Here is a 26054-nt window from a genome sequence, read left to right as displayed (position 1 = left end):
ACGTTAGTCATTGAAATGCAAATGAGTTGGTACATTAAGGTCGGGATTATTGAGTAGCCTTAACGTCAACCAAGCACTGCACACGATGACAGCAGTCACTCTCGAGTCTTCATTCATAACGTTTGCATAAGAGGTATGTGTACATACATAATATCATGATTGCAGAGTCAGTGTGTGCATGACAATAAGCAAATGACCCACATTCATTCACCATGCGGCTCCAAGGATCATAAGGTCAGCTTAAGTTGAAGCCTTATTATTTTTGCACAATAGACGGCGTCCACTACAAGACTGTGGCCACAATGTGATGTGTCATTAGCTAGTGATTTTCCACCGAACATTTGACCACCTGGTTCTCTTAATTAATTCACTCCTCTTTCACTCCCTCCCTCCTGGTGTTCATCCTTTTCATTGTGTGCAGGGTGCAATCAATTCTCCTATAATGTGTACGCGAGTGCAGCTGTCCGCAAATCGAGTTTCTATTAATGAGGTGGGGGGGGGGGGCTATACTGGTAGCTTATGAACACGGGGATATTACACCCCCTCCTAGAACAAGTTTGAGATTGATTTGCGGACTTAATATCTTGCCATTTCACTGAAAGAATTTAAATATTTTACTGTATTTATTTATTTCCGCATCCATTAGTCTTAGTCATTTTTTTAATGTATTCATTTTTTTTATTAGTATTATGGAGCAATTGACTTTGATTTCTAGCCCTATCTGTATTGTTACATACACACAAGGCAGTGTAGTTATTACTAAACCTATTACTAAATCCTATATTATATTTATTAGACTGTGTGTAATTAGTACATGTTTAACTATATATGGGCCTATATCAAATCACTAAGGCCAATCGGATAATGTAGCATTTCTCACATTTTCCACGGATTGAATTGGGTCCTGCTCTAAGGAATCCTATTTGTAGGGTAGTATGGTCTTATTCTTGACAAAGTTATAGTTGGCAAATGTCAGCAAGTTTGTCAACTCTTGTCGGTCCCCAATAAACAGCTATTGCCTAGGGACGCAATTAGAATCACCTTTATTTGCCAAATACTGGTATATTAATGAGGAATTTGAGATGGTGCAGGACTGTTGTCCAGTGTCTGGTGACTCTGGTATCCTCGCCTACAGCAGGCTACACTGTGTCAGTCAGAGTTAGAAAGTTGTCCTGTGCGGAGAAGCCACGCTCCTGAGGGCAGTTTAGATCGGCATGCTTCCCAACCGGTTCATCCTTGTCACTTACAAATATACGTCATTATATCATGATAAATATATATTTTTTTAGTACAGCCTGTTAAAAATATGTTACCGCTGAATTTGTCATTACAGCCATCATCATCACCATCACTCTTCAGACTAATGAGTAATGAGTTTGCTATCCACAGAATAATCTCCTAATTTATGACCAACAACCGAGCGTATGAGCCGGCCCGGTGTGGGACGGTGGTGGTGGCGGAGGGGGTGCAGAGAGTGCCGGGATGGGGAGTGGCTTGGGGCAGCAGCACGGGACACGGTGGTGCAGAGTGCCCTCATCCTCTCGCCCTGTTGCCCCCTGTGTTCAGATGCTGGCCAGAGGACTCGCCGGCGCACTGGGGTGGATCGGACGACCCCACGGAGGGAGGGGGAGCTGGGGGGGGCACGGCAGGGGGTGCCCTGCCACTCAACTTCCAGCACAGGTCAGTAAAGGACCGCATGAGCACCCCCCCTCCCTCACCCTCCTGCTCATAACCGCCTCCATAACGAAGGCACCCCATCCAACTCAGAGAAATGAAACTGTCTTAAGATTAAATTGATATAAAAAGAGTCACTTTTAACGACAAGCTGCTATGTTATCCTTTCGGAAATCTGCATGTCACACACGGTAGCTTATAGATTACACATACATCCAGTTCATATATGTGTCGTATAGGTATAGCCACATTTTAGCGAGTTGACACACGACAGGACTGCATGTTGAGGTTAACTGTGGCCAAATCATATTCATCTGTTCTTTCTTTTTTAAATGTTTTTTTGTGTTGTTTTGGTGATGTCTTGTCCTTTTGTAAAATAGAGGCTTATTTTTGGAGGGCCTTCACAATGTTTCTCTGTTCCGTTTCATCGTTGATCGTTATTCCTGATCATCATCATTAGAAGCATTAGACCTCACACCGTTCTTGTTCTGTCACCTAACCCTGAATTGTATGTTGCATATCTGTGATGAAAAGTGTTTTCTTTTTTTAATCATCGATTAATAGCATTTCGCTTACTATTTCTGGTTGTTTTTTTGCTCTAGATCGTGCCTATTTTGTTATAAACATCTGAATGTTATCATAGATGGACTACTTTCTTACAGACCAATGATTAGGAATACATGAGTCATGGTTTATAAGATAAGTCTGGCTTCATGTCTGTCGGGATATAGATTTGATTTGGGAAGAAAACGGAAAGAAAGAAAGAAAGAAAGAAAGAAAGAGACAAAAAAAGATTAAGAATACATCCATCTGTGAAAGTGGTCCCCCAGCATCTCTGCAATGTTTATGTTTTGATAACCTACTCTGTGCGGTTCTTCAGATTGCATTCAGTATTGGCATGTTAGCTCTTGGATGAATATTCTTTGCTTAAGTGGTCCAATCTTTGTGTTTTTCAAGATGGTTAGGTGTGTTGTTTGTTAGCTCTTGCAGTGTGAGTGTGCATGCATGCATGTGTTTCCATTCCTCACTTGACACGTTCGGGCCACACTGACAGTAGGGATGACGAGGACTTTTGTTTATAAAAAAGAAGAGAAAATTGCATTTGAGCGATTTTCTTCAAACTCGAGGGAAGCAACAGTTGTGGTTGGAGGATCAAGAAAAGAGGGCAGGGTTTGAGATCAAGGTCAGTCGACATGGCATGCCCTTTATTCCTTTATCTGTAAGGACTAGGAGTGTTGTAACCCCCCCTCACGATACCGCTTAAATATCTGAAGATGGGCATGTTTTGAACCAATCGGTATCAGCTAATAAAACTCATCAGTGCCTCCCTAATTGACGGATAGTCTTACATGATTGCTTTATTCCCTTGTATTGCCATTAGATTACTTTAAGCAATAAAGAGGAAGAAAAAACTTAATGTACTCATCGTCCAACCACAGACATGTGGACCATGTCTTTCCCTAAAGGGGTAGAAATTATGTTACCTTTTTGTTCTCTATGCAATATACAAACGGTGCGTACAGTATTGCCCTGTTAAAGGTAGAATCTGTAACGCTGTCAACCGGCGATGTTATAGGCAAAAGAGGACAACATGGCGCTGTGCTTTGTTTACAGTTTTTCTTTTGTTTTAGGTCGGATGTGTGGGTCGGATTTTTAGTGGATATAGAGGAGGGGGTTGCTACTGCTGGCCACACCTCAGGCTCTGCCAAGAGAGGTCCGGAGAAATTCTCAGTATTATAATTTATAAGTTACTAAACTCCAACAAACACGCCCAACCAAAACAAAAAAAGCTAACAAGGTGCAATACCAAGTGGGGCTCTTTTGCCTAGAGTTCGCTGTTTGGCGGCATTACAGGTTATACCTTTAAACGCATCTGGCCATTGAAAAAACAACGTAATGGTATTCAGCCTGTTGCACTACACTCTAATATAAGGAAGGATTCCTCGCTACAATATAAGTGGTAATATTAGCCATTCTTGGCCATTCTCACTTGAGTACACACACAGAGACCTTTAGTGAAATCTATAAAGAAGCACTCGTCCAGGTTTGAACCCGGCTAATAATTCTACCTGCCTTCTGGGGGGAGGATGGAATGCCTGGAGACGGAGGTCTGTTTATCCTAATCCCTCTTTCCATTCCCTCTCTCCCTCTCCTCTCCTGCAGGAAACACGCCCTGAACTGTCACAGAATGAAGCCCGCCCTCTTCAGTGTTCTCTGTGAGATCAAAGAGAAGACGGGTGAGTTTCCACTTCCCCTGCTACTCTCCCTGTGTTGTCAGGAGTCTGTTTAGGCCTAACAAAAATAATAGTTGGTTTCAGGTTGGTTGTCAGTTTGGCCATGGGTAGGTAGGGAATTTTTTTTTTTTTTTTTTTTTTATTCTTTCCCACGGCGACTATGGATAGGGAATTTCTTTATTTAATTAACCCTTTCACTGCCACACGACAGAAGGTTAGCCCTTTACTATCACACAACCGACGGCGATGCTCCATCATTAGCATCATTAGCTCCGCATCCGCGGAGCTAATGATGCTAATGATGGAGCATCGCCGTCGGTTGTGTGATAGTAAAGGGCTAACCTTCTGTATTGTCACAGTGAAAGGGTTAACCGGCTGTCGTGTGGCAGTGAAAGGGTTAAAATGTTCACAACAACATGGATGCATGTACTCTGCCAGCATGTTTAATATCCATAATACTAAATGTTTGACTAAGATTTCTATGAAACTTTATTCTAAAAAAAAAAAAAAAAAGAAAACGGATTTTTTTTTTTTTAATATATAATTTTTTTTTTAAACTCATAAAATATATTGGGTCGCACCTAAATCGGCAGGGTCGGTCGGCAACCTGAAACCAACCATTATTTTTGTTAGGCCCTGTTTAGGTTGTGTCACAGCAGTGTTTGGATGTTGCGTGTCTGTGGCTCTCTTGCTCCTGGGATTGTTTCCCCTGGTGCCAAGGATGTTTTTACAGGCCTCGCGGGAAACTATTGATTGTATATCGGTCTTATTGGTTGTAACATTGATTTGGGTGAGGTTCATCCTCGTTGCCTATTACTGCTTATAGTTTAGGCCAAGCGGTTTATAGAAACTTAACCCTTTCACTACCACACTACCAAAGGGTTAACCCTTTCACCGCGTCAATACAGAAGGTTAACCATTTCACTGCCACACGACAAAGGGTTAACCCTTTCACAACCACATGACGGAAGGTTAACCCTTTCACAACCACAACACAGAATGTTAACCCTTTCACTACCACACTACCAAAGGGTTAACACTTTCACCGCGACAATACAGAAGGTTAACCCTTTCACCACCACACGACAAATGGTTAACCCTTTCACAACCACACGACAAAGGGTTAACCCTTTCACAACCACACTACATAAGGTTAACCCTTTCACCACCACACGACAAATGGTTAACCCTTTCACAACCACACGACAAAGGGTTAACCCTTTCACAACCACACTACAGAAGGTTAACCCTTTCACAACCACACAACAAAGGGTTAACCTTCTGTAGTGTAAGGGTTAAACTACGGTGGCCATGTTGCTCTTCATGTCGTGCTCACCTGGGAACCCAACCTGAGCACGACGTAAGAGCAACACGGCCACCGTGTGATTATGGTCACCATGAGAACAGTACTTGGTTGCCACTACTGCTCTTCAACACATTCACAAAGCAACTTTGGAATATAATAATATAATAGTCTACTGGATAGAAACAAATGGCCAGCTTGCAGTGAGTCATGGTTCTGCTTGCTTTATGATTTTAATCGGATTTGTCTCAATTAATAGATTCTGAGTTGACCCCAAGTGTGATGGACAAGGCTTAGTGTCACAACGGGCCTCGCTGTCATTCTGCTTTTAAGATTGACCCTCATTTTCAGCTACGACAAGCTCACAACACAAAGACGCAGTTTATCAGCAATTTCATACATATAGGCACAATAAATACAAAATATAGTATGTAGACCTATAGTATCCCATTGGTTATGGGCAACCAAACTAGTGGGATAATTTTTTTTATCACTGTTTACCAAACCATTTTTGCAATGTAATATGGTTGTAAAATTGAGAATTAATAACTATGGATGTCAATGCAATGTTTTGCCATTAGCCGTAGTCCCAAAACACGGCAGATCAATTTGAAATCGCCCTGGAATCTTAACAAGTGAGGCGCTGCTTGACCTGTAGCTAGGGATCGTGGCTGTTCGTTGGACCACATACACGCCATGCTGATGTAGCTGCTTATTCCCATCTTGTTAGTTATTCCAGTCAGCTAGCTGGCAGATCTGCTGTATGGTTCAAAGAAGAGAGGCCAGGAGTGGATGGCAGATTGATGGTTATGGTAGTGCAGAGGAGGCGGGGCTTTCAGCTCTCTCTCTCTCTCTCTCTCTCCCTCTTTTTATCTCTCTCTCTCTCTCTCTCTCTCTCTCTCTCTCCCCCCCCTCTGTGTATCTGTATCTCCTCTCGCTGCAAATCTCTCCAGTTCAAATACAATTTGAAAATGCGGCACTGCTGCCTGTTGTGGTCCTCCTGTCAATAATGTATTATTGCTCTCCAGTGATTGGAGGAAAGTATAAAAAAAAAAAAGAGTAGGCTTTGAGTGAGCGGGGTACCGTAAGTACCCTGTTTCCCAGGCAACCAGTGGTCTTATTTACCCTAATGCCATTCACTTTGATTTTCCACAATGTAGTCTCCCGGGGGCGAACTAGAGAAAGGCCCTGTGAGTGCATGTATGAGTTCTGTGGGCCAAGTGGAGGAAGCTGTATTCCACAGTGAACCGTTTTATTCTACCTATTCCATATAGGCTGTCTTGAGATTGACATGTCGCCGGGCGTCTTGGCTTTAGAGTTGGAAATCCCAACCATGAACACCAGGGATTTCCCCTTTCTAGATGATTACTTGACTAATCGGTCATTGGGGTCTTGTGAGTTAATTTCATTTCAAACCTTTATTTCAACTCGTAAGACACAGAGGATACCCTCGTCGCCATCGGCGAGCTCACAAAATGAGACACGGTTTATCAGCAATTTCATATACTGTATAGGCGCAATAAACGAGAATAAACTATAAAAAAAATCAGCTAAGACTGTTACAAGTTACAGTAGTCAGAGATCACACTTGAATGCAGCAAAGGAAGGAAGAAGCTTCAGTTGGAAGCATCAAAGTCGTTCTTTGTGGAGTTATATTAAATAACACTTCTTATATCACAATAATGTTTACAAATCTGCTTCAGTCTTGTATTTAGAGTATTTTCGCTTGAATGTAATGTCGTTTTACAGATTTCTTGATTTAGAAATAGAATAGTTTGGTTGGTCAGAATCTTGTGACTAGTCGACTAATGGCAACAGGTTATTGTTTATGATGGAGAGCCAGTTAGCAGAGGTACTCCAAGTCTTTGAGCTAGAGTCCAAGTCGAGTCTCAAGTAATTGGGGCACAAGTCCAAGTCAAGTCTCAAGTCTTTGGGGTACATGTCCAAGTCAAGTCTCAAGTCTTTGGGGCACAAGTCCATGTCAAGTCTCAAGTCTTTGGGGCACAAGTTCAAGTCTCAAGTCTTTGGGGCACAAGTCCAAGTCTCAAGTCTTTGGGGTCCAAGTCGAGTCTCAAGTCTTTGGGGCACAAGTGGATGTCAAGTCTCAAGTCTTTGGGGCACAAGTTCAAGTCTCAAGTCTTTGGGGCACAAGTGGATGTTAGTCTCAAGTCTTTGGGGCACAAGTGGATGTCAAGTCTCAAGTCTTTGGGGCACAAGTGGATGTTAGTCTCAAGTCTTTGGGGCACAAGTTCAAGTCTCAAGTCTTTGGGGCACAAGTGGATGTTAGTCTCAAGTCTTTGGGGCACAAGTGGATGGTCAAGTCTCAAGTTTTTGGGGCCCAAGTCCAAGTCAAGTCTCAAGTCTTTGGGGCACAAGTCCAAGTCAAGTCTCATGTCTCTTTTTGGAATAAGACTGTTTTATCCACCCATATTTGCTCTCTCCCTTGTGTTTCTCAAAAAATATTATTTCCTGAATAAACACCAACAGGAAACACCAGCCAGTGTGAAAGCCAAGATAATTGAATCAGCTATTTAATGAATTTGCCAGAGAGCATCACAATAAATGGCAACCAGTGTGCGTTAGAGGGGGGGGGGGGGTGAACGAGCTGACTAACAATATATCGTAGTCAGTGTTGAATCATGAGTCAGACACGGATGCAGCATGTAGCCTTGTTCTTCATAGACTCAATAAGGCTTTCAATAGACGCTGGTAATAGAAAGTGAGAGTATTCCTGTGGGCTGAGGAAGTGATTTATGCTGGTTTGCAACACGACCACCCGTGGCATATTGTGTGGTTAGTCTGGTTACTGTGGTCATCTGTGTTTATTGAGCTTAAAAACAATTGATAAGCTATAAAAAGATTGACATGTCGATTTATAATGTTTTTTTTTCATTGAAAATTAGACTACTTTTGCTTATAAAATAAAACAAGTCTAGTCAATAGACTCACATACATAATAACGTGTCCCAGACTAGCTTAGCCATATAATGTTGTTGACGGAAGAGTGTTGCCTGTGTTGTCGAGTTGAATAAATGAGAAAAACCCTCCGAGCTCCCCTGTCCAGTTCAGCACCACGGACAGCACCCAGCTGCCCCCACACACACACACGCACACACACACACACACACACACACACACTGGGCTCATTATTTAAAATCGACAAATTTTTTATCAAACTAAATAATTAATTGGAAAAGAAAATGTTAAAATATTTATATATTTACTTGCAGGATTTTACACGAGGGAGAGGGCTGACATTCTTGTTAATTGGCCACGTGGGTGTGATTATCAGTCATTGCCTGATTTATTATTTAAAAATGCCAGATATCGGCCGGATTAATCCGGTCGGTCTATCGCTCTACGTCTCATTGTGGCCTCGGCTTGCATTTCTGATAGCAGGCATTTCTAGCTAATATCTGTAACAGATGTCTGTGTACAGTGAGGGAGAGGGTCGACAGGCGTTTCTGTGTGAGCTCGCCAGGCCAGCGCGCACGTTTGGTATCGCAGCTCATTTTGGTCAATGCAGGCGAAATGCACCGAATATTATCTTGAAAATGAAACAAAATAAACGTTGTTATTTATTTAGGCTATGTCTTTTTTAATTGAGCCTTTATTTAAACAGGTAAAATCACATTGAGACCGAGGTCTTATTTACAAGTGCGACCTGTTCATACAGCTGCTCATACAACAGTTACACATGTAAACAGCAACAGTAACACTCATCAATCAATACATAATAAATTACAACAAGAATGTCATTCTCTTACACTGTTCACACAAGTCCCTAATCTTGGGTCAGAGTCGAGTCTGCCAGGGTGCGAGTCTCAAGGCGAGTCTCTCTTGTCGATTTGCAATGTGACTCGAGTGTGAGCCGCTGCCGCCAACGCGATTCCTCCCCCCGTCTCTGCCGGTCAGGGGTGGGGGGGGCATAACCGGGGTGCTGCACCCGTCTGTCGGAAGGGAACATCAACCACCCACTCTGGCGGCAGAGACGTGCAGATTAAGCTGCTATACCCCCCGACGAGTCTGTGTGTGAAAAGCTCGCTAGCTTCTTCAGCCTTGAGCCGACCGTGGGATCAGTCCTCGGGGCCGGTGAGAAACCACCCCCGACAGATCGGCTGAGGCACGCTGCCTCAAATTCCTCTCTAGACCCCTGGTCGATGGAGTATTTCCACCGACTATCACCGGCGGTTTGGGCGTTTTCCCGCTTAAGACTTTCTCTAGTCAAGGACAGCCCCCCCCCCCCCCCTCTAGCATGGAGATCTTTGGCCTGACTCTGCCGGCTATCTGACATGCAGTGCCCCCCCCCCCCGCCAGCAGCGTGTACCTGCTCTGGCATTTCTCCGCAGCTCCTACAGCCCCCTGCAGGCTCCCATTATGTGCCTCTGGAATGTGACTTGACATCCTCTCTCTCTCTCTCCAGTGCACCTCGTGGAAGCCCCCCCCCCCCTTCCAATCAGTAGTGCTGTTATACTATCTCTCCAGATTCTCACTAACAATCTTTCCACTAACAAACACTGCACTCACAGGCACACTTGTACACAGAGAGAGAGGGAAACGGAGAGAGAGAGAGAACAACAGGGATGAAAGCAAACTCGGGTCTTGGGTCTCTACCCCTGCTGCTTGGGTCTTGTCCTCTCTCCCCCTCCCTCCCTCCCTTTGCTATATGCTCCCATTCTTGAAAGAGAAGACTTGCTCTGAACGGGAGGCTTTGATATGGTAATGTGATGGTGGTGGTGGCGGAGGAGGGGGGGAGGGGAGGTGAATTCCTCTGAGTGCTGCAGTTGGTTAGATTGTTTTCATTGTTAAGGAAATGTTCTGTGCAAATGCCAGCGCCGCCACCTCCCTCCTCCCTCCTCCCTCCTCCTCCTCCTCCTCCTCCTCCTCCCTCTCCACTTCTCCGCAACGGTGTCTCTGTTGTCCTGAACTCTCTCTTTCTCTCTCTTTAAACATGACCTTCATCTGCATGAAATTTTAGTTTTGTTAAATCTTTGTTAAAGATTCACACCGAGAGAGAAATCACAGCAGTTTGGAGAGAGATGGGAGGTGATCAAAGTTGGAAGAGACATTGTGCTTCTGCTTCTACTCAGTTCTGCCCCCATCCACCTCCCCAACCCCCCTGCGCTCCCCTGGGTGTTTGCTGTAAAAATAGCTCTTGGTGCAACGGGACGACAGCTTATGCCAAAATCTTTTTCAAGAAAGAGAAAAAGAAAAAAAAGCCACTGCAGTTTTTCTCCGACATAAGTTTTTGATTCAGTTGTGTTTGAGGTATTTTCTTCTCCTTTTTACTTGTATGAGTTGTTCCTGAGCTTGACAAATTACCGTGATGAATCTGTCACTCACTCACTCTCTTTCTCTCTGTCATCATCCAATTCAATTTCCGCCTCCGTTCACGTGTAAACGCACTCTGTTGTTTGTTTGTTGTCGTAAATTTTCTAGATTATATTAAGGTTTAAAACGAAAAGAAAAGAAGAAAAAAGGGAAACGATGATGAAGAATCACGGAGCGACCGTGTCTTGTTATTTATTCCAGCTTTTCATACAGAGACCGTTTTTAAATCAAGTTCAAAGCCAGTTAAAGAATAGCCATTTTGTTTTCCAGACGGTCGTTGAAAGTTTTTGCAGCCCTCCAAGGTATTCACATCAGTGGTGTTTGAATTTTAAGTTTGTTGACATGGTCACGTTTAGAATTCGATTGTAGATAAAAAGCTTTTACGACGCGTCGTCTTTACACCTTGTCATTTGGTGAAAGAGTCTCGGTCGTATACACAAATGGAATACCACTCGGTTTAGATTAGATTAGATTCAAATGTATTGTCGTCATACAGCACAAGTACAGTACAAGAAGTTTGGCATCCAACCACAGTGCAAATGTAGCAGTAAAGTGCAATAGCAATATACAATGTACAGGAGATTAAACTGGGTACAGAATATACAAATTGGTACTACCGAGTGTCTTTTCCTTTGGGCCCAAGACAATTTGGTCAGTTAAAAAGGCTAGAATGATAAGAGGATGGGTGTGTGTTGGAACATCATGGCGTCCCCGTCACCACTGGGAGACACATCGCGTTACAAGAAGTGGTGTTGTGGCTGTGTGACCCATCCTCCTCTGTTTAGCTAACAAACCAGCACTGAGTTCTGCACCATAAGTTCTGTCCCAAGTGAACTAGAACTCTGAACTAGGAAAACCTGCTTCTTCCTTTGATGCTTCCAACACCTGGAATGCCCTCCAACTGACTCTTAAGCTGAAGGTTCTTCCTTCTTTTGCTGCATTTAAAAGTATGATCTCCGACCACTGTGTGTCGCCATGTAACTGTCTTAGCTGATTTTTTATTCGCTTTATTTAGCTTATTTATTGTGCCTATATGTATGAAATTGCTGATAAACTGTCTTGTTTTGTAAGCTTGCCTTCGCTGTAAATGAGGGTGAACTCTGTGTCTTACAGGTTGAAATAAAGGTTTGAAATTAAATTAAGTTGGAGTCTCCACACTAGAGGCTTAGTAACTAGTCCGTTGTAACTAAATCATCTACAAAATTTGGTTGCACTACGATTACTTAGGCCCTAGGGGTCTTAGGGCATAACCTAACTAGTTTGTAGGTCAAGTCATTACAAGTGGGCAATCAAAGATCGAGGTAGAGTTACGTTGTCATGGTTACTGTGCACACTAGCTTGCTGGCTGGCTTTAGTCACTTGGCATCGTAGCAGATTGTAGTAAGCTAGATCGATATTGAAATATCATATCAATATATTAAATAACTGGATTACAATGTTGCAAAATGGCACACAATTAATGAAAAAATTATGCTGTGTGTGTGCAGTTTTACTGTATTATTCTGTTACTTTGTTTGATTTACACCTACCTATTTAGTTGTTACTCTGGTTACATATTGTAACTTATCTCCTACCCTAGATCACGTGTAACTATTTAGTTGTTAGAGTTACATTGTAACTTATCTCCTACCCTAGATCATGTGTAACTATTTAGTTGTTACTTAGAGTTACTTATTTCCGCAGTGCAAGCGATTTTATTTCAGTAATGTGACGTCATGTCTAATTCACACGTTAGTAGGAATTTACGTTATAACTAGGGTACGTTTGAGGTCGCTGAAAACCAAGATTGCGATCTCTAAACCAAACGTCCCTGCCAGATCGTCCGTGAGTGAGTGACCACAGAAGTCCCTCTGCCTGCCGTGGGAAAAGAACAATGTAGCTGATTGCTGCCGAGTGATCAAGCAGCCATTTGTTGTTTGTGTTTATTCAGGTTGTTGCCACAAGCCATAGACTTGTCAAGTCCCCTATAAAACCAAGTCATTATCATTTTATGGTACCTTTATTTTGGAGTGTATGTGTGACTTTTAACAGCAACCATCAACTTGATGGAGGCTTGGGGGGGGGGGGGGGGGGTCAGTGCTGCTGAAGCTCAAGTGCTGTTGGTCAGGATGGTCAACAGAGCTCCTCTGATCACATGTATTATCTCCATCTGTGAGCCTGGCTGCTGCAATAAATACATTTATATTATATTAGATTAAAATGTATTGTCATCATACAGCACAAGTAACAAACTTGAAATAAACTTGAAACTAAAAGTAATATACAATGTACAGGTGATTAAACTGGGTATAAAATATATAAATTAGTACTACCGAGTAATAGTGCTAATCAGATGTATGTACAGAGTTGTAGTATTAATATGTACAGTGATACAGGTATAAAGACACTGGTAGTAAGTCGTACTGGCCAGCAGTGTAACTAGTAAGAGTAGGTATGGGATATGTACAGATATAGTATCTACAGATATGTAAAAAGGATTATATGCAGGTATGTACAGACAGAGGCGGATAGATATATACGGTAAGAATATATATTATATCATATTATAATCACAATTATTTAGCATGATCGCGATTAGGGATGAACAATTAAACAAAAAGTTATTGAAATCACAATATGGTCTAGTAGTGCAATATCCAAATAGCAGGAGGTGCAATATTTGTTAAAGGTGAAAGGGTAGCGCAGCGGACTAAGCGTTTGTCTACCACCACAGAGCCAGTGGGATCGAATCCGGCTGTGGTGCCTCCGGCTTGGCCGACGTCCATACTAACACAATTGGCAGTGTTAGCGGGTGGGAAGCCGGCGTGGGTGGGTCCTGGTCGTTGTAAACAGCGACTCCTACAGTTCGGTCGGGGTGCCTGCACAGCAAGGGAAGGATCTGGGAGAGGTAGTGTGATCTTCCACACGTTACACTCTCCCAGTGAGAGTCCGCGCTGCCAGGTGAAAAGAAGCGGTGGGCTGGCTACACATGTGTCAGAGGAAGCATGTGATAGTCTCCGCCCTCCCAGTGGCTACACATGTGTCGAAGGAAGGGGGTAGAGTGCGCAACGACCAGGAAGGGGATTGGGAATTGGCATAACGACTAACATTGGGATGGGAGAAAAACGGAAAAAGAATTTTTTTTTAAAGAAAATTGTCTATTTTTTAAACTTTTTAATACTGACAATTTTTTAAGTTAACTTACAAATATACAGTCTGTGTATATATTAGGGATGGGCATTTTAAATAAAAATCCAGATAGATTGATCGCATGCTATACTAGAGTGATTGTGTATTACTCGTAAGGGGGGGGTTGGAACTCGGATTTTTTTTTTTTTTTTTTTTTATATTATTATTTTTTACTTAATTTTGTTCATTCACGTATATGTTTAAGGAAACCAACAAACAGTTATAATCTTACACATACATGTGAAACAAATATGTAAAAGTCTTTTATTTTAATTTTTTTTTTATAATTTAAGATAGATTTTTCTCATAGCTACGAGTAATCGATTACTCACGCCCATCCCTAGTATATATACATATTTTCTTATGATATGTATAGGCTATAGTATGTTGTGGACAACAGTATTGTAAAAATCCATACCTTTGCATGGATCCATGACAGTATACCTTCATATTCAGTCTACCTCTCAGCCCTAGTTCCTCACAAACAAACAAACAAACAAAATCACACCATGGCCATTTTAATGTTTTTTTCCCCAATGAAAATGAGAATAGTGAATATTGATAGTGACATAGGAATCATCATTCCATCTAATATTGTGTATTACATCACAATTGCAATATAAGTAAAAATATATATCCTTTCTTTTCTAAATCACTCATCTCTTGTGATCATTGTTTATTTCCCCCTTTAGAATTTTCCCTCTTCTCTAATCTTCAAATAAAAGCAAATATGTTTGCAAATTGTTCAAAATAATCCCGCCACCCACTAGGTTACTACATGGATTCAGATCACTGCGTTTGAACCCTCTCGCGTTACATTTCTTTTTGGAATATTCTCTCGGAAATCTTATCTTGGAATATTCCAGAAGTCCATATCTTCTACATTTACATTTTACATTTACATTTAGTCATTTAGCTGACGCTTTTATCCAAAGCGACTTACATGTTCTTTACGACAAGTCATCAGGAAGGGCACAACTCTATCAGCTGAGCAACAATGTTCATCAAAGTGTTGAGTGCTACAGTGTAGGTTCGTTTATTAGGACAAGTGCATGACAGTAAGGTTAGTTCGTTTTTTTTTTTTTTTTTTTTTTTTTTATTTATTTATTCAGATAATGGTTGAAGAAGTGCGTCTTTAGTCGACGGCGAAAGATTGGACGTGTTTCGGCTGTCCTAACTGGGGTGGGTAGTTCATTCCACCATTGTGGGGCAAGGACTGAGAATAGGCGACTTCTCTTTGATGACCCTCCCGGAGCTTGGATAGGAGTAGGTCTGAGGCGGCCAGAAGATGCAGAGCGTAGGGGTCTTGAGGGTGTGTAGTTAGAGACCATTGACCGGAGGTAGGCGGGAGCGGTTCCCTTTGCCGCACGGTATGCTAATGGCCAGTAGCCATGGTTACATCGTCATCAGAAGGTTCAGTTCTCAACGGTTACATTACATCTCACGTGTGAGATTGTATGCCTGAAAGGGTTAAATAGCCAGAATCTCTGTGCAGGTCAGGTCAGGTCACGGACGGGAGGCTAAGATGCTATTTCAGTATGTGCACAAACTCCTCTTTGAAGTTGAGCGATGCTGGTTTCCCCCTGGCTGTTACTATTGAAACACAGTAGCTACAGTGAGCAACACGGGTCTCGTCGACATACGACAACACTGATCAGGTCGCACTTTGCATTCGAGCTGAATGAGACCATTAAATATGGTCAATTTCATTTAATTCGCAATCGCGAATATTCGTCATTTACAAAGCGTTATGATCACAGAAGCCCCGATTCTGGCTGAGGTCCAGTGAATCGCCAGCCTCGTTAAAGCATTTTAATTATTATTCACTTTCAAAGAGCTTCGTTTAAACTCGGCTGTAAAACTTTGAGTCGTTGGAAACCTCAGACTCTTATTATATATTATACATATATCATTTTTATTTGTATTTGGTGCCTGTTAAACTGAAAAGCAGTAAGAGGTTTCAGATATCAAATAAATTCAGACATTACCATGTTTGGTAGACAGACTGATGACCTGCTCCTTGTGGCAGCGTGTTGGCTGTATAACTCCCATTAGGGCCTAGCGTTAAGGAAACCACGTATTTACTGTCAAGGCGCACAGTCGCACAACCTTATAAACGGCCAAATCCCGGCCAGAGCTTCATACCGGTAAGATCTATTTTTCTTTTTATAACACGCACCCTTTCTTATTGACACTCTTTATGCAGTGGGACTGGATCATTTCATTGCATTTTACAGGCATCTCTGTTGTGGTTTGTGGTGCCCTGCCACTCAATCTGTTTTTCTCTTCTCCTTTGCAGAAGAGAATGAAAAAAAGATAGGGGGGGTGTGTGGGAGGGGGGTGGGGGGGGGGGGTGGGGGGGTGCAGGAGCGATAGAGGGAGATTGATGAGGCAGTGAGAGCAGCAGTAATTACTCGGTGTCCATTCCCCAAGCCAGATTGGCAGACGGCTAATATCACACAGACCCCTGGCCCTGACAGACACCCCTTCCCCCCCCCCCCAACACAAGCCTTCCAACTGGGGAGGCAGGAGCACCCCAACCTTCAGCTCAAGCGTAATGGTGTGTGGGCTGACTGCTTTCCCCATGTGGCATTATTCCTGCAGGAATTGGGCCTCTCGGTGTGCTTTCAAGGGGCAAGCGACTGTCTGGAGTGGCTTTTTAGTATTGACCATATTCACACGGGTGGCCATTTTGCTCTTTATATATCGTGCTCAGGTTGGGATTCCCTTTCCACCACCCCCCACCCCCCGGGCGTGAGTGACATAAGAGCAAATGGCCGCTGTGTGAATACGGTCAATAGGAATTTAATTTAATTTATAAACCTTTATTTAAACTCGAAGAGGCAGCTGAGGTTTCCCCTCATTTACAGTCACGTCGAGTGTACATACAGAAATAACTAAGCATATCAAATCACACAGTGTATAAAATCATAACAATAAGACAACAAGACGAGGCAAAAATCAAGGATAACGAATCAATTAAAAACACGTACAACTTGATTGACAAAGGTTGGAGATCATGGTTTTAAACTCTTTAAGCTTCAAGGGACGATTGGGAGTTCGTTCCATGAGCTAGGAGCATCGTAACGAAATGGAAATGTACCCTGTTCCGAGCAAACTCGGGGGACCTTAAGGACCAGAATAGCTAGGGCTGTGGCGATAACTGCAATACCACGGCCATGTGATGCCTAGTGCAGGTTTCAGCTCATTACAGTCAAAACTCTTTATTTTTATATATTTTTTTTTTGCTGGTGAAAGAGTGCATATGGTGTGTGATATGAAATAAATGTAAGCATATAAACACAATAATCATTGTTTAGTTATCATCATCAATCAATCAATGTCCAAGGGCTTTTGGAGAAACTTCAGCTTTGTGCTTGAGGGACAGGGACATCCATTAAACATACAGGGGATTTCTGTAGTGTGTGTCCGGTTTATTATTAATTATTTCTAGGCTTGAGTACTTGTGTGATATCTACTCTACAGATAAAACGTTCAATTGAATATATACACACACACACACAATACACAGACATAAAACGACAGAAGCATAAAGTAAACAGTTATATTTTAATTGCAAGTGCTTATAGCAAACACACTCCTCTATGTGGCAATGCCCATACAGTCGATGCAAGCCGCTTGACGTTATTCAATTCAACAATGGCCCCGAATCTATATCTATCTTATAATGTCCTGACATCCTGCCAGATAAGTGCTTAGGCTATAAACTTGTCAGACTGAAAAGCTTCAGGGCCACGCATGAAAAAAGAAATGTCTTTCAATTTGCCGAAGGAGGCGGGTCACTGTCATCTACGGTTTGGGCATCAGAGTATGACTGGTGTGACAAGCTCCCTTTCCACCGCGGGACATTTCTGCCAGGAACCAGGGTCTAAGTAGACGTTTCGGGACATTGTTTTACTAGATTTGACCCCCCCCCCCCCCCCCCCCAAAACGTACCTGCTCTGGACTTTTCCGAAGTGCAGGAACTTTGGGGGGCGGTGCTCGCAGCGATGCACATTCTGAATGGTCGAGTACTGGGGCAGCATTCAATTTCAACCAGCATTTTCAACAGATCTGCAGCACAATCTAGTCTTTTTTGTTTATTGAGCTGTGCATTCAAAACATGGATACACAAACAACAATAGGCTGAAGGAACAAACAAACAAAAAAAAGTAGAGTGAAATGTAGTTCCTGGGACTAAAAGTTCAGGGTGATTTAGCTCGAAACTCGGCTAGATTGTGTGATTGTGGATTAGCCTAGCTTAATAAACAAGTTGCACTGCCAAATATTGGACATTTGAAAGTGGATTATTGCACCTGGGTCTACTGTACTACAGCGAGTTACAAGCTAACTAACTATCATGCTGCACTGCTAGCACAGCCGTAAGCTAACGCCAGTCAGCAGTCAGTTAGGCTACGTTCACACTGCAGGCAATTATTTTTTTCACAACAGAACAAATAAAAAAGATTTGTGAACAGAACAAATCACACCTGATTTTATTTTGACCGTTTATTTTGACCACAATTTGAGACTATTGTACAGTGCAAAGTTAAACATGTCCACTAGCTCAATGCTGAACCACATGAAACTTAAGACATAAAGAAAGAACAACAACAACAGCTTCGCATCGCGTCCTTTACCAGTGCGAGGCACCGCTGTGACCCTGCAAGAGGTGAGAAAATCACACAGCTCATTACCTCAATGATCACCAAGGACATGCTAACACTGAGCTTTGTGGAGGAAGAGGGCTTCCGAGCGCTCAAGGATCTTGTCGAACCGGAGTATAAAGTGCCACCTGTAAGACTACCGATGCCAGGGTTGAAAATACGAAGGATGTGTGTGAAAAAGTCTAAAACGGGCCTTCAACAATCTGTAGAAGTATCTCACAACAGTATCCTACGCGACCGTCGCCTGCCACCACATCACTCAGGACTGGGAGATGAAGAGTGCTGTGTTGCAGACACACAGTTCAGATGTACGACACAAAAGTTGGCAGCTCGACTACAAGCTGCGGCTTGAGTGGTGTTTATCAGACAAAGTTACCGGACAAAGTGTCCCATGACAACAGCAGTAACATGCTACCTGCTAATCGAACCACTGCGGAGTGGGAGTCGGTACCCTGCTACTACACACATACGCTCCAGTTCGTCGTCAGCGATGGAGTTTAAGTGGGCAGTGTGCATCGGGTTGTGGGAGCATGTGGGAGACGGGTCAGGAGGACCTGCTAAATCTCCCCAAACATAAACTTGTTCAGTACTGTCGAGATGGAAATTGGCCATGTCTGCCATCCTTTTGGACGGGACCATTACCAAACTGAACGACGCCAGGACCCCGGATCAGATCAGACCTGGCAGGACATCGAAGACGTAGGGCTGGGCGATATGGCCTAAAAATAAAATCCCTGATTATTTTTATTTTTATCCGATTTGTTTGACAAAAAAAATTATCAAACCAAGATGAATGTCCCTATTGGGATTTAAGTGCAAACCTAACTTTCACCAATCTTCACTTAAAAAAATATATATATATATATATATATATATAAAAGGTTACTCTTGATCAAACAAAGATGAATGTCCCTATTGGGATTAATAGTGCAATAACTTGCTTTTTCACCAAACTTCACTTAAAACAAATAAAAGGTGCCTCTTGATCATCAAACAAGAATGAATTTCCCTATTGGGATTAATAAAGTGCAAATCTAACTTTCACCAAACATCACTTTTTGTAAAATAAAAGGTGACTCTTAAAAATATTTAAAAAATATATATATATATATTTTTTTGAAAAATCGATTTAAATTTTTCAAAATCGTCCTAAATCATTCATTCGAATTAATCGATAATATCGATTAATCGCCCAGCCCTACGAAGACGTTCCGCCCCGGCACTTCAGTCTCTCAAGTATGCAACGACGGCACTGTTCAGCGAGTCCCATGCATGCATCAGCTCGGAGCATCCCATGTCAAACAGCCTGCTGACAAGGCACCCGATACCCATCCCTGGAGAGTCGTGGATGGGCTCCAAGTTCAAGGAGGCTGTGTGACCTCATTGAGAAAGCACATAGTCCCTGACGACACATAGGCTAATCCAGGTCATCGGCCCGGTACCGGGTTGAGATTTATTTCACGTCATAAATAGATCAATACAGTCCGTATTATTAATTAATGTAACTTTTTCAAATGTAGCCAAGAGTAAAGACCCTAACCCTATCAAAATATTTTCCAGAATTTCGATGGACGTAGACATTTCATAAAACGACACTACCCAGCTCACACCAGCCGCTGTCAAAGCTGCAGCCGGCTGACGTGAATAAGAAATATTGATGTTATTTTCGTGATTATATCTCACGGTCACGGGTCGAACAAACCAGAACGCTATTGCCAGAAAATACAACATATATTGTTTCCTTACCTTTCTGTGAACGTCTGTAACGGGCGCCTGGTGGTACTAAATCCAGATTGAACTCTGCCATTGGAAAGAGCAGAAACTCTGTCCAAAATGTGATCGGAGGACCAGCACTGATGACGCTGACCACCAGCCCCACAGACGTGGAGAACCAGACACAGACAGCACTGATGAGTGATGACCACCAGCCCCACAGACGTGGAGAACCAGCCAGCACTGATGACGCTGACCACCAGCCCCACAGACGTGGAGAACCAGACACAGACAGCACTGATGAGTGATGACCACCAGCCCCACAGACGTGGAGAACCAGCCAGCACTGATGACGCTGACCACCAGCCCCACAGACGTGGAGAACCAGACACAGACAGCACTGATGAGTGATGACCACCAGCCCCACAGACGTGGAGAACCAGCCAGCACTGATGACGCTGACCACCAGCCCCACAGACGTGGAGAACCAGACACAGACAGCACTGATGAGTGATGACCACCAGCCCCACAGACGTGGAGAACCAGACACAGACAGCACTGATGAGTGATGACCACCAGCCCCACAGACGTGGAGAACCAGCCAGCACTGATGACGCTGACCACCAGCCCCACAGACGTGGAGAACCAGCCAGCACTGATGACGCTGACCACCAGCCCCACAGACGTGGAGAACCAGCCAGCACTGATGACGCTGACCACCAGCCCCACAGACGTGGAGAACCAGCCAGCACTGATGACGCTGACCACCAGCCCCACAGACGTGGAGAACCAGCCAGCACTGATGACGCTGACCACCAGCCCCACAGACGTGGAGAACCAGCCAGCACTGATGACGCTGACCACCAGCCCCACAGACGTGGAGAACCAGCCATCACTGATGACCCTGATTAGTCGACTAATCGATCGAAAGGAGCCGTAGTCGACTGCCAACCTCTTAGTCAAATGCAAAAAAATATTATTATCTTTTATTTTATTTTATTTTTGTATCATTCTTTCCAAAAGCAAAGAGGCCTAGAAGCGTGGCTAACACTAATGAGGCGCATACCAGAAAGGCTAACTGCCTAAGAAAACGGGCACAGAGGCACTGAATGAACACACTAGACTAGACAAATATCAAGTTGTATCCATCAGTGGACCAATTGCATGCTTTCGCAGAGGACAAGAAGCCTTCAGTCGACTCCTTCAGACATTAAGCACCCCCACAGCCCAAATGGAATGACAAAAAATAAAAATAAAAAAATATAATCTTTTTTAAATAATTTATTTTGCATTGTGGGGGGTAGTCGACTATTAGTCGACTATCGGCAAATTTCTGCCAATCAAAGTAGACTATACAAATCCTTAGTCGAGGTCAGCCCTAGCCAGCACTGATGACCACCAGCCCCACAGCCGCGGAGAACCAGCCAGCACCGATGACCATTAGCCCCACAGACGTGGAGAACCAGCCAGCACTGATGACCACCAGCCCCACAGCCGTGGAGAACCAGCCAGCACCGATGACCACCAGCCCCACAGATGTGGAGAACCAGCCAGCACCGATGACCACCAGCCCCACAGACGTGGAGAACCAGCCAGCACCGATGACCACCAGCCCCACAGACGTGGAGAACCAGCCAGCTCCGATGACCACCAGCCCCACAGCCGTGGAGAACCAGCCAGCACCGATGACCACAGACGCTGAGAACTAGCCAACAGCAACGACCGACACGCCCTTCCACACCCTGTTCGGAGACGACTACTTCACTGAAGACGCAGACTTACAATGACGTGGAAGTCTTATTTCACTCAGAGCCATGCGTCCCACGCCAGGAAAACCCGCTGCAGTGGTGGAGGAACAGTTCCAGCGGAGAGGATCTTTTCTACGACGGGCTTGCTTGTAAATCGCCTCCCCACCGGAGGGCCTGTCCAGTGAACTTGACTTTCAGTAGCTCGTCACACGAAAGATCAATGAGTGCCTTCTGCTCAGACAGTATCTGTGTCTGACAGCCTGTTGCCTCATGCGTAATGAACAGATCTTGGATCCAGTAAAATAGAAAATAGATCCAAAATTGTTCAATGAGCCCTTCTATGTGGCTACAGATGATGGGCTTCAACAAATTCTTTGCAACATTCTGTTCTTCCAAAAAAGCCATCAAGCGGTAAATACCCCCAAATCTCCGCTGATTATCCTGGAGTGCCACAAACGGAGTTTCTTAATCCAACCACCATTTGAGCTGCGAGTCCAAACGGGTCTGTGTCCCGACCTTGTAGTCCCAGATTCAACGCATTGAGTCGGTCAAAGACGTCTGCTAGATAATAATAATAATAAAAATAAAGAAGCATGTAGTCCTTTTTTGTTGACTGTTGCAGTTTTCAGTACAGTTTTCTGTGCTCAAATAGTTGTTTCCTTCTGAAAGAAAGCTAGCGGTTCCGTTTTAAATTCAGTATGTCTAGTTTCCAAGTGCCGCTGTAATTTACTTGTCTTTTACTCCGTTTTGTTTTAGTAGTGCTGGTGTCGCTACTCCTATAGATTCCGCCTTTCTTCTGCCAGCATTTGGAACACATGGCCAACCGCCACCGCTTCTGACAACAAACCTATCCATTGCAAGTGGATCCGATCACAAATATCATTCTGAGTACACATTGACTCACAAAATACCAGACGTGGCCTCCGCGTTTATAAATGCGCAGGATGTTCAAGTTCAAGTTCAAGTTCTTTAATAGTTGTCATACAGAAGTACAGAATACTTTCATACAAAATGCTTCTTACTGTTACGCTCCAGAGACTGTGCTAGACAAGATAGTATCAAATAACATAATAACATAATATAGCATGAATTTAGAAGAAGAAAATGAGGTCACAGTGTTCGGTATAGACATATGTACAATGTTCTGAGTTACCATATAATATACAATACACAATACTATGCAGTGTACTAATGTACAGTACTATCTAGTGCAAAGCAGAAATGGGATGAGGTACAATTTTAGGTACAATTTACAGTAAGGTGTACGAGTTGTAGTGCAATCCTTCATCCATAAATATAAAGTGTGGGGAGTGGGTGCTACAGTGTGTTTGTTTAAAGTGGGTGTGTGCTATAAAGTGTGTGGAGTGGGTGCTACAGTGTGTTTGTTTAAAGTGAGTGTGTGCGTGTGGATGTGTGTGCTATGTGCGTTTGGTGGTTGTTGTTGTGTAGTGTTCATTCATTGTTCGTTTAGCAGCCTGATGGCCTGGGGATAGAAGCTACTTCTGAGTCTTTCTGTGCTCGCCTTGAGACTCCGGTATCGCTTGCCTGACCGCAGCAGTTCAAAGAGGCAGTTGTTCGGGTGACTGGAGTCTTTAATGATTCTCTTAGCCTTGCCCTTGCAACGCTTGTAGTAAATGTTCTGGAGGGTGGGGAGCCCCCCTCCAATTGTGCGTTCGGCTGCACGTGTCACTCTTTGTAGTCTGCTTCGGTCTTTTGCAGTGCTATTCCCAAACCAGGAGGTGATGTTGCCGGTCAAGATGCTCTCTATTGTACATGAGTAGAAGTTCTTAAGGATCTTCTGGCTGACTTGGAACTTCCTTAGGCGCCTGAGGAAGTAGAGGCGTTGTCGTGCCTTCTTCACCACACTGTTAATGTGTGTGGTCCATGTCAAGTCCTCGGATATGTAGGATGTAGTGAGATGTGTATTGGAATACTGTGTGTCGGCCTCCGTTGACGAAGGGGCTCGTCGGTTTTTCTCTTGGATTTTTTTGTTGCCAATGCGTGACCCCACTGTCACCTACCCGCAACCCCACTTTGGGTCATGACCCGTAGTTTGAGAACCGCTGCGCTAGAGAATAAAGGTACATTTTTAGCTGGGATTTAAAGGACTCGATCGAGGGGGCAAGACGGACTGAGGTAGGGATACTGTTCCACAGCCTGGGGGTGGGGATATGCTTATTTTCTTCAACAAGAATTGAGTGGTAAAACAGCTGGACGCATGTGTTATGATAACTGGAAATGTTTTAGCCATATTGACTTACTTCTTAGCCTAATAACATAATGGCCATAATGCAAAGCGAGCCCATGAGCTACAGATGCTAAACATTTCCACAAGTAATGTTCGGCAGCATGGGCCTATTTCCTTTTTGATTTGCAGTTGTGCCTAGTTTTATTTCATTTCAGCAACACTATGGGGTGCAATAAGTGGGCTGTAATATGTTAACCGTAAGTTTAAGCATATTTCCTTCTGACACACTTTTTTGTTGGAGCTGCAAATACAATGTCCCAAGTCCACAGGTAACGCTAGGCAGCATAAGTGGCTTGTTTCATTTGATTTGCTGTTGTGCCTAATTTTATTTTATATCGGCAAGAATGCGGGATGGTAGGATGTTAACTGTAGTGTTTTAAGCATGAAAGCTGTTAATATCGCCGTCAATGACTGTGAACAGCCGAACTGCTGGAATATGTCGCTTTTTCACCGGCGTAAAATAAAAACTCTTCTGTCGCGGCCCCGGGAGTTGTTTGGCTAAGAACATTTGAGTTTGATTTTGGCTGAGATTCACTCAGGGACCACAGTTGGGCAACAAGAAGGGATTATTTTCTTTTTGGATAAGCATTTGACAAGCGGAGCGTGTGGTGTGTGGTTACCTTCGCCACGGAGGAGGTTATGTAATCGGTCCCTTCTGTACATAAGTCAGTCGGGAAGTAAGTAAATAAACTCTGCGATAAGATATCTCAAAGTAATGCCATGGAATCTACTCTGCATTTCCATGACCAGTGTGCATTGTCGTCGGCGAGAGGGAGAAACTCGATTCGTGTGACCCCTGTGACCTTTCCTCTAGTGCCATGATATGGATTTACAGCCTGGGTTTGTTGAGACGGGTAACATCGGCAACTCTCCTCCTGTCGTCTATCCAGTAGAATGTTGCACGTGACGGTAACATCAAAGTGGGGAGATCGTTAGGCCCCAGCATGATGTCTGTGCTCTACTGAGTGCATTCTTATAGTTATGATGTGTTTGTTCGTTTGGTCTGTGCTGAGCTGCACAGTTGCACATTCATGTTGTTTATATCCAGAAGGGATCGAGGAAGTATAGGGTGAGCCATCGGTAATGGATCGCTAACAGACGTTGACCCTGAAGAGACGGCTCAGGCTTGTGCTCCTGTGTAGCCAGAGACATTTTCAGTTTGTGGAGCGGAAGTCGGGAGAATGACCAGGGGGCGTATGTGGACCATCATTCCCAAAGATAATAACCTAAATTGCCTGCAGATTACATTACAATATATTATTAAACAACTTTATGAGAGAACTGGGAAAAGAGAAATGGAGATAAAAGTCCCTGTTCAGAGCTGTTTCTTTGTATTCAGATACATCCAGATTGTGTCTAGATTTGTTTCCCTGCTCAATATGCAAATAAACACATAGGCCCAGGCCTACATCACTGAGCGCGCACAGTGTTTCCATGACAGTTTACAATGTGAATTAGTCTACTTTTTCTTGAGAGGGACTACACAACGTTTCAACACTGAGGAAGTAGGGCATCACACTAAATAACCTGCGTGGCAGTTATGACTTTCATAATGGCATAGCTGTGTGATTCCCCTTGTCTGGATTCCTAGGGGTGCAGGATTCGTGGTTCGATTTCAATTTAGATTAAATTAAAATGTACAGTACAGCGAAAAGAAGTTTGGCATCCAACTAGAGTGCAAACAGTGAAGTGCAATAGTAATATTTTATACAACGTACAGGTGATTAAACTGGGTATAAAATATATAAGTTAGGCGGCTGGGTGGCGCAGCGGACATTGCGCTCGTCACCAACGCATGAGACACCGGGTTCGAATCCGGCTGTTGGCGTTGCCTCCGGCTTGGGCCGGCCGTCATACTAACTCAATTGGCAGAGTTAGCGGGTGGAAGTCGATGGGTGGTAATCTGGACGTTGTGGACAGCGACTCCTAAATGTCGGTTGGGGGACGCCTGTACAGTAGAGACAGGAA

The 26054-nt window shown here is 43.6% G+C and overlaps 1 protein-coding gene across 4 annotated transcripts in view; it reads left to right on the top strand.

Annotated features, from left to right (window-relative positions):
• pbx4 (pre-B-cell leukemia transcription factor 4) overlaps positions 1-26054 on the top strand; it is a 77355-nt gene that overhangs the window by 2075 nt on the left and 49226 nt on the right. For 2 of the 4 annotated variants that reach the window (XM_084328576.1, XM_084328575.1), the window contains exons 2-3: positions 1567-1680; positions 3838-3911. In XM_084328576.1, the coding sequence (XP_084184702.1) occupies positions 1567-1680; positions 3838-3911 (188 nt within the window). The remainder of the gene's footprint in view (positions 1-1566; positions 1681-3837; positions 3912-26054) is intronic. The other 2 variants (XM_084328577.1, XM_084328578.1) reach the window with 1 other exon arrangement.

Source organism: Notolepis coatsorum, assembly GCF_963971535.1.
Source record: "Notolepis coatsorum genome assembly, chromosome: 14".
NCBI classification, from domain to species: Eukaryota; Metazoa; Chordata; class Actinopteri; order Aulopiformes; family Paralepididae; genus Notolepis; species Notolepis coatsorum.
The sequence above is the reverse complement of the archived record's forward strand: the minus strand, read 5'-3'. Positions and strand labels throughout refer to the sequence as shown.